The 9,493-nt window shown below is 72.2% G+C and overlaps 1 protein-coding gene across 1 annotated transcript; it reads right to left on the reverse strand.

The window, feature by feature from the left end:
- Nucleotides 1-5,165: 5,165 nt before the first annotated feature.
- Nucleotides 5,166-8,331, reverse strand: LOC309416269 (retinoic acid receptor RXR-beta-like; the record flags this gene model as incomplete). Its single annotated transcript, XM_082015841.1, is given in 8 exon segments — nucleotides 5,166-5,401; nucleotides 5,473-5,578; nucleotides 5,670-5,761; nucleotides 5,857-5,929; nucleotides 5,932-5,988; nucleotides 7,660-7,789; nucleotides 7,917-8,080; nucleotides 8,152-8,331. Coding segments are annotated over 8 exon segments (950 nt in total), but the record flags the coding sequence as incomplete, so codon positions are not given.
- Between the last annotated feature and the right edge of the window lie 1,162 nt (nucleotides 8,332-9,493).

Below are 9,493 nucleotides of genomic sequence, written 5' to 3' on the forward strand. Positions count from 1 at the left end.
AGGGGAAGGTGTTTGGGGGGGCGGCAGCCGCCTCCGACTGATCCCGACCCAAGGAATTTCCAGCGGCTGCTGCCAGGCCGGGAGCGAGTGGAAAAAGAGCCGGAGCCCGGCCGGGCCCGCGGCACCGGCTGGCAAAGCCGCCGGGGGGGGCACGGGGGGCGGGGGGGGGGGGCACGGGGCGGCGGGGGGGGGGGCACGGGGCGGCCCCACTGTGGCGGGGCTGGGGGAGGCTGCGGGGGCGCAGGGACGGGGTCGCTGTCGCCCCGGGGGGTCCCTGTCACCCCCGGGGGGGGGTGTCCGGGGGGGGGGGGGAGCGAGGGGACCCCCCCCCCGGGACCCCGAGGCCCCCCGGGGGCGGCTGGCACCGCCGCGGTGTCCCCCCTCCCCGGGCTATAAATAGCCCCGGAGCCGCCCGCGGTGGCCACGGGGCTAAAAATAGCCCGGGTGGGACCGTGGCGGCTGGGGTGTGCCGGGGCCGTCCCAGTACAGCCCAGTACACCCAGTAACGGTGCCCCAGCAGCTGCCAGTGCTGCATCCCTGCAGTCCCGGTTCCAGTTCTGTCAGATCTCCCAGTAGCCCCCAGTTACAGTGCCAGGGTATCTCCCAGTATCTCCCAGTTCCAGCCCCACAGTGTCTCCCAGTATCTCCCAGTTCCAGCCTCCGCACAGTTCCCAGTTCCAGCCTCCCCACTGCTCCCAGTCACCAATTCCCAGCAAATCCCAGTTACACTACCCACCTAGTTTCCACCTCCCAGTTGCCCCAGTTACCACTTCCCTGTATCTCCCAGTTACGGTCCTACAGTCCCTCCCAGCACCTCCCAGTTAAAGCCTCCACACAGTTCCCAGTTCCCATCTCCCAGGACCTTCCCGTTCTCCCAGTTACGGCTCCCAGGTATCATCCCCGCGGTGCCTCCCAGTTACCACCAGTGCTCCCAGTATTGGCTCTGCGGTGCCTCCCAGCTAGAGCCCCCCTAGAGCAGCATCCCCTGGCACTCTGCGCTGCATCTCCCCAGTCGCTCCCAGTGCTCCCAGTCCCAGCAGCATCCCCGAGCGCTCTGAGCCGTTTCTCCCCAGTTCCCCCAGTGCTCCCAGTACCAGCTCCTGGCCGCATCCCCCAGCGTGCCAAGCTACATCTCCCCAGTGCCCCCAGTACCAGCTCCCAGTCAGCATCCAACAGCGTCCCGGGGTGCTCTGTGCCACGTCTCCCCAGTCCCCCCAGTACCAGCTCCCAGTTAGCACCTGGCAGCACCTCCGGGCACGTGTCCCCAGTGCTCCCAGTCCCCCCAAGTGCTCCCAGTACCAGCTCCCTGCAGCATCCCAGGCGCTCTGAGCCGCTCCTCCCCAGTGCTCCCAGTGCTCCCAGTACCAGGTGCCGGCAGCATCCCAGGCACTCTGAGCCGCTCCTCCCCAGTGCTCCCAGTGCTCCCAGTCCCCTCAGTGCTCCCAGTACCAGGTGCCGGCAGCATCCCAGGCACTCTGAGCCGCTCCTCCCCAGTGCTCCCAGTGCTCCCAGTCCCTCCAGTGCTCCCAGTACCAGGTGCCGACAGCATCCCGGGCGCTCCGAAAGGCTCCTCCCCAGTGCCTCCAGTGCTCCCAGTTCCCCCAGTGCTCCCAGTACCAGGTGCCGGCAGCGCTCCGAGCGACTCCTTCCCAGTTCCCCCAGTGCTCCCAGTATCAGGTGCCGGCAGCGCTCCGAGCGACTCCTTCCCAGTTCCCCCAGTGCTCCCAGTATCAGGTGCCGGCAGCGCTCCGAGCGACTCCTTCCCAGTTCCCCCAGTGCTCCCAGTCCCAGCCCCAGCAGCATCCCGGGCGCTCGGAGCCGCCCCTCCCCAGTGCCCCCAGTGCTCCCAGTGCTCCCAGTGCCGGTCCCACCTGGGGCCGCCGCGGCCGCGGGCCGGGCCAGGGCGATGCCGAGCCCCAGCAGGGCGAGGGGCAGCGCGGGGCCGCGCGGGGCCATGGCGGGGCCGGGGCGGGGGCTCCGGGCCGGGGTCGGGGTCGGCGGCTCCGGCTGCTCCCGGGCACGGTCGGGCCCCGAGTGCCGCCGGCGCCGCCGCTCGCCCGGGCCCAGCCCCGCCGCCCCCGGCCCGGCCCCCGGGGCCGCCCCCCCCCCCCCGCCCCCGGGGCCTTCCCCGCCCCCAAACCCCGCTCGGGCCCCGGCCCGGAGCAGCAGCACCCCCCCCACGCGTGTCCCTGCACCCATCCCCCCCCGCGTCCCGGTCACCTCCCCGTGTCCCCATCCCGGGTGTCCCTGTCCCCACCCGTGTCCCTGTCACCTCCCCGTGTGTCCCACCCCGGGTGTCCCCATCCCGGGTGTCCCTGTCACCTCCCCGTGTGTCCCACCCCCCCCCCGTGTCCCCATCCCGGGTGTCCCTGTCCCCACCCGTGTCCCTGTCACCTCCCCGTGTGTCCCACCCCGGGTGTCCCCATCCCAGTTGTCCCCGTCCCCCACCCGTGTCCCTGTCACCTCATCATGTGTCCCACCCCCCCCGTGTCCCCATCCCGGGTGTCCCTGTCCCCACCCGTGTCCCTGTCACCTCCCCGTGTGTCCCACCCTGGGTGTCCCCATCCCAGGTGTCTCTGTCCCCACCCGTGTCCCTGTCACCTCACCATGTGTCCCACCCCCCCCATGTCCCCATCCCAGGTGTCTCTGTCCCCACCCGTGTCCCTATCACCTCCCCGTGTGTCCCACCCTGGGTGTCCCCATCCCAGGTGTCTCTGTCCCCACCCGTGTCCCTATCACCTCCCCGTGTGTCCCACCCCGGGTGTCCCCATCCCAGTTGTCCCCGTCCCCCACCCGTGTCCCTGTCACCTCATCATGTGTCCCACCCCCCCCATGTCCCCATCCCAGGTGTCTCTGTCCCCACCCGTGTCCCTATCACCTCCCCGTGTGTCCCACCCCGGGTGTCCCCATCCCAGTTGTCCCCGTCCCCCACCCGTGTCCCTGTCACCTCATCATGTGTCCCACCCCCCCCGTGTCCCCATCCCGGGTGTCCCTGTCCCCACCCGTGTCCCTGTCACCTCCCCGTGTGTCCCACCCTGGGTGTCCCCATCCCAGGTGTCCCTGTCCCCTCCCTGTGTCCCTGTCCCGGTGTCCCCATCCCCAAGGTATCCCTGTCACTTCCCCGTGTCCCTGTCCCCACGTGTGTCCCCGTCACCTCCCCGTATCCCCATCCTGGGTGTCCCTGTCCCCATCCATGTCCCTGTCACCCCCCCGTGTGTCCCACCCCCCCGTGTCCCCATCCCAGGTGTCCCCGTCCCCACCCGTGGCCCTGTCACCCTCCCCGTTGTGTCCCACCTCTCCTGTGTCCCCATCCTGGGTGTCCCCATCCCCACGTGTATCCCTGTCACCTCTCCGTGTCCCTGTCCCACCCGTGTCCCTGTCACCTCTCGTGTGTCCCACCCCCCCGGTGTCCCCTGTGTCCCCGTCCCCTCCGTGTCCCCATCCCGGGTGTCCCTGTGCCGGGTGTCCCCGTGCCCATCCCCGCCCCCCCCGTGTCCTCATCCCCTCCCTGTGCCTCTGTCCCCACCCCACATCCCCCTCCCCCCCCCAGGGACGACCCCGCACCCGGGCAGGCAGGGGCAGGCAGGACACGGGCAGGCAGGACGCAGGCAGGACACGGGCAGGGGCAGGCAGGACACGGGCAGGGGCAGGCAGGACACGGGCAGGCAGGACGCAGGCAGGACACAGGCAGGGGCAGGCAGGACACGGGCAGGCAGGACACGGGCAGGACACGGGCAGGGGCAGGCAGGACGCGGGCGGGGCAGGGGCAGGCAGGACACAGGCAGGGGCAGGCAGGACGCGGGCAGGGGCAGGGCAGGGGCAGGCAGGACGCGGGCAGGGGCAGGCAGGACGCGGGCAGGGGCAGGCAGGGGCAGGCAGGGACGCGGGCAGGGGCAGGCAGGACGCGGGCAGGACACAGGCAGGGGCAGGCAGGGGCAGGCAGGACGCGGGCAGGGGCAGGCAGGACGCGGGCAGGACACAGGCAGGGGCAGGCAGGGGCAGGCAGGACGCGGGCAGGGGCAGGCAGGACGCGGGCAGGCAGGACGCGGGCAGGCAGGACGCGGGCAGGGGCAGGCAGGACGTGGGCAGGACGTGGGCAGGACGCGGGCAGGGGCAGGCAGGGGCAGGCAGGACACGGGCAGGGGCAGGCAGGGGCAGGCAGGGCACGGGCAGGGGCAGGCAGGGGCAGGCAGGACACGGGCAGGGGCAGGCAGGACGCGGGCAGGGGCAGGCAGGGGCAGGCAGGACACGGGCAGGGGCAGGCAGGACGCGGGCAGGGGCAGGCAGGGGCAGGCAGGACACGGGCAGGGGCAGGCAGGACACGGGCAGGGGCAGGCAGGACACGGGCAGGCAGGGCCGGGCAGGGGGGTCCCGGCAGGACGTGGCAGCGCCGCCGCCCCCCCGCTGCGGTCGGGCGCTGGCCCCGGCCCAGGCGCAGACACTCGGCCCTTCAGCGCCGGCACAGAGCGGCCCTGTGCGCCAGGGGGGGGGGGGGGGGGGGGGGGCCGGGGCGGGGACCCCCCCCCCCGAGCCGCACCCACCCCCCAAGGGTGCCCCCCCCCCCCCCGCCCCGGCCGCAGCCGCTATTTCAGGAGCCGGAGCTTTGACCCAAAAATAGCTGCGGTGGGGGGCGGCGGCGGCCGTGGGGCGCAGAGGGGACCCCGGGGGTTCTGGGGAATGGGGGGGGGGGGGTCCCGCGGGGTGGGGGGGGGTCCCCAAACAAGCCCCCGCAGCCCCTCAGCGACTGAGAAGCAGCAACTTTAATCACTGAAAATCCAAAGCGACCAGGGTCGGGTTGGGGGCGCGGCGGGGGGGGGGGGGGGGGCAAACGCCGAAGCCGAATAAAACCATGGGGGGGGGGGCTGGGGGGGGGGGGGGCTGTAGGACCTACAATAAAAACAAAGCCCCTCCCCCTCCCCTCAGCAGCCCCGGGGGGGGGACAGGGACCCCTCCCCCCCGCCCCGGGTACCTGCTGCATAGTTGGGGGGTGGGAGACGATTCAAAAGTGCTATCGGGTGCCTGAGTGGTGAGGGGGGGGGGAAACAGGGACCCCCCACCCCACCCCACCCCAGGGAGACGCCGGTATGGCGGACGGCGGGGGGGGGGGGCCCCGCTCCCCCCTCCCCGGCACGCCGGCCACCCGCCCCCCTCGCCCCACATCCCTCGCAGGGGAGGGGGGGTGTGGGGTGTGTGTGGGGGGGGTGTGGGGGGGTCGGACGCCCCCCCCACCCCCGTTTTGGGGGGGCGGGGGGCTCAGGAGAGCTGGTGGGGGGCTTCGAGCATCTCCATGAGGAAGGTGTCGATGGGGGTGTCCCCGATCAGCTTGAAGAAGAAGAGGTGCTCCAGGCACTTGAGGCCGATGGAGCGCAGGGCCGGGAGGCGGAGGAGCAGCTTGGCAAACCTGGGGGGGGTCGTTAGGGGTGGGGGGCCAGCCAGGAGCCCCCCCCCCCCCCCCCAAAGCCCCCTCCCTACCTGCCCTGTTGTTCCGGATACTTCTGCTTGCAGTAGGACTCGAGGGAAGCGTAAACCTTCTCCCGCAGCAGCTCCACCTCGCCGGGGTTGGAGAGGCCCTTGGCGTCTGGGTGGGCGAAAAGGGGGTGAGGGGGGGTCCGCGGCACGCCCCCCGCCCCCCCCCGCGCCCACACCCCCCCCCCCCCCCCGCGCCCTACCCGGGTTGAAGAGGATGATGGCGCGGAGACAACCCAGCTCCGTCTTATCCATCCGCATGTCCCGCATCTTGGAGACCAGCTCGGTCAGCACCCTGCGGCGGGGAGGGGGAGAAGCGGGGGGCGTCAGGGGGATTGCGGGGTGAGGAGGGACCCCCCCCCCCCCCCCGAAAACTTCCCCCCCCCCGACCTGTCGAAGATGGCCCCCACGCCGGCGCTGTGGGCGCTGTTGCGGTGGACGTGGAGGCCGGTGGCCAGCAGGTCCCGTCCTTGACGGAGATGGAGCGGTGGGAGAAGGAGGCGATGAGCAGCTCGTTCCAGCCTGCCGTGGGGCGCGGACGCGGCCTCAGACCCCCACGCCCCACACAATCCGGGGGGAGGGGGGGAAGCCCTCAGCCCCACACCTGCCCCTCGTCCCCGCCCCGAACGCCCCCCGTGGCTCCACGGCTCCCGCCTCAGCCCCCCCGATTTCACCCCGAGTCCTTCCCGTGGGGGCGGGTGTCCCCCCCCCCAACCAATGTGGGGCAGGTGCCCCCCCCCCCCCCAGTCCCTGCCCTCCATGGGGAAAATCCCCTCCTGGACTCCCAGACGGCCCTGTTGGGGGGCAGATCCCTTCTTGTGGGCACCCACACACCCCCTCCGTGGGGCAGATGTTCCCCTGTGGGCAGATCTCCTCCTGTGGACCCCCAGGTACCTCCTCCATGGGGCAGGCCCCCTCCTGCAGCCCCCCAGACACCCCTCTGTGGGGCAGACCCCCTCCTGTGGACCCCCAGACACCCCCTCTGTGGGGCACACACCTCCTTTGCAGAACACATCGCCCGCGAGGCCCCCCCAAAAACCCCCTCCATGGGGCAGACCCCCTCCTATAGACCCTTAGGCATCCCCTCCATGGGGCAAACCGCCTTCTGCAGCCCCCCAGACACCCCCTCCATGGGCAGAGCCCCTCCTGGTAGACCCCCAGACACCCCTTCCCATGGGGCAGACCCCCTCCTGCTAGACCCCCAGACACCTGCTCCATGGGGCAGACCCCCAGACACACCCTCCATGGAGCAGATGCCCCTTACAGACCCCCCAGACACCCCCTCCATGGGGCATACTCCTCCATATGGACCCCCAGACACCCTTCCATGGGGCAGACCCCCTCCTGTAGACCCCCAGACACCCCTTCCATGGGGCAGACCCCCTTCTGTAGACCCCTAGACACCCCTTCCATGGGGCAGATCCCTCCCTATAGACCGCCACACACCTCCTCCATGGGGCAGACCCCCAGACACCCCTCCGTGAGACAGACCCCTCCTGTAGACCCCCAGACACCCCCTCCATGGGCAGGCCGCTTTCTGTAGACCCCCAGACACCCCCTCCATGGGGCAGACCGCTTCTGTAGACCCCCACACACCTCCTCCATGGGGCAGACCCTCTCCTATAGACCCCCAGACACCCCACCCCCTCCATGGGGCAAACCCCCTGCTGCAGCTCCCCAGACACACCCTATATGGGGCACACTCCCTTCTATAGGCCCCCAGACATGCCCTCTGTGGGGCAGCCACCCCCTTTGCACAACACATCGCCCCCGAGGCCCCCCAAAAACCCCCTCCATGGGGCAGACCCCCTTCTGCATCCCCCTAGACACCCCTTCCATGGGGCAGACCCCCGGATACCCCCTCCGTGGAGCAGACCCCCTCCTGCAGCCCCCCAGACACCCCTTCCATGGGGCAGACCCCCCCTATACACCGCCACACACGTCCTCCATGGGGCAGACCCCCTCCTGAGGACCCCCAGACGCCCCCTCTGTGGGGCAGCCACCCCCTTCGCACAACACATCGCCCCCGAGGCCCCCCCAAAACCCCCCTCTACGCGGCATCCCCCCAAACCCCCTCCCTCCGTGGGGCAAGACGCCCCCTCGGGAGCCCCCGGCCATCCCCGCCGCCACGCAGAAGATCCCAAGACGCTCCCCCCCCCCCCCGCCTCGCCGTGGGGCAGCCCCCATCCTCACCCGCCCGCAGCAGGATGACTTGGTCGTCCAGGGGCAGCTCGGAGAAATGGGGGATCCTCTTGGCCCACTCCACCAGCGTGAAGAGCTGCTTGTCGGCGGCCTGGCAGATGTTGGTCACCGGGTCATTGGGCTGGCGAGCAGGGCGGGAGGGCGTGGGAGGGGGGACGACACGTACAGGGGTCAGCGAGGCGGAGCGCGGCCCCCCCTCGGGGACCCCTCCCCTCTTTTCCCCTTCCCCCTTCCCCAAAACAACTCACCGAGCTGCCCCCCGTGCCGGCGCCGTCCACCGTTTGGTCCGATTTCTGCTCCACCGCTAATTCGGCTTCCAGGATCTTCTCCACCGGCATCTCCTCGTTGGCGTTGGCCCCCGCGTCGCCGTCGCCGTCCTTCTCCTTGCCGCGCTGCCGCTCCTCCTGCACGGCTGGGGAGGGGCGGCGGTGAGGGAGGGGGATCTAGAAGGTTCTTAGCCCGCCCGGCGGCGCCGCCGGTTACCTTCGCGCTTCATGCCGGTGGCCAGGCACTTCTGGTAGCGGCAGTACTGGCAGCGGTTGCGCTGGCGCTTGTCGACGACGCAGTCCTTGTTGTCGCGGCACGTGTAGGTCAGGTCCTTGCGGATGGTGCGTTTGAAGAAGCCCTTGCAGCCCTCGCAGCTGTACACCCCATAATGCTTCCCTGGGGGCGCGGCGGCCGTCAGCGGCGGCGGGACCCCCGCCGCGCCCGCGCCCCGCCGGGATGGGGGGGGGGGGGGGGGGGCGAGGGTCTCGGGTTGGGCGGGGAACGGGCTCTGCGGTCCGGAGCGAGGCGGCGCCGTGCCCCACGGAGCGAGGCGGGGAGGGGCGAGGGGACCCCCGTGCCCCACGGAGCGAGGAGGGGAGGGGCGAGGGGACCCCCGTGCCCCACGAGGGGACCTCCGTGCCCCACGGAGCGAGGCAGGGAGGGGCGAGGGGACCCCCGTGCCCCACGAGGGGTGAGGGGACCTCCCTGCCCCACGGAGCGAGGCGGGGAGGGGTGAGGGGACCCCCGTGCCCCACGAGGGGACCTCCGTGCCCCACGGAGCGAGGCGGGGAGGGGCGAGGGGACCCCCGTGCCCACGAGGGGACCTCCGTGCCCCACGGAGTGAGGCGGGGAGGGGCGAGGGGACCCCCGTGCCCCACGAGGGGTGAGGGGACCTCCCTGCCCCACGGAGCGAGGCGGGGAGGGGCGAGGGGACCCCCGTGCCCCACGAGGGGACCTCCGTGCCCCACGGAGCGAGGCAGGGAGGGGCGAGGGGACCCCCGTGCCCCACGGAGCGAGGCGGGGAGGGGCGAGGGGACCCCCGTGCCCCACGAGCGGTGAGGGGACCCCCGTGCCCCACAAGGGGTGAGGGGACCTCCGTGCCCCACGGAGCGAGGCGGGGAGGGGCGAGGGGACCCCCGTGCCCCACGAGCGGTGAGGGGACCCCCGTGCCCCACAAGGGGTGAGGGGACCTCCGTGCCCCACGGAGCGAGGCAGGGAGGGGCAAGTGGGTCCCCGTGCCCCACGTCCCGCCCCACGGAGGCCCCAGATGTCCTGGGACACACACACCACCCCCCCCCCCCCCAAGGAGGACCCCGGCATCCCCATGTCACTCGGGCCCCACGTCCCGCCCCACGGAGGGCCCAAGTGCCTCCACCCCCTCCGTCCCAGCGTCACCTGGAGACCCCCAAGCAACCCCCCCCCCATCCCCACACCCTACATCGCACGCCAGGGCGCCGCCTGCCCCACAGCGGCCCCACGGAACACCCGCTCCTCCTCGCACGCACCTCGCAGAGAGCCACAGCCTCCTGGGGCCCCACGGCCACCCCACGGAGGACCC

Source organism: Phaethon aethereus (assembly GCF_964289735.1).
Source record: "Phaethon aethereus genome assembly, contig: HAP1_SCAFFOLD_719, whole genome shotgun sequence".
In the NCBI taxonomy this organism is placed as follows: domain Eukaryota; kingdom Metazoa; phylum Chordata; class Aves; order Phaethontiformes; family Phaethontidae; genus Phaethon; species Phaethon aethereus.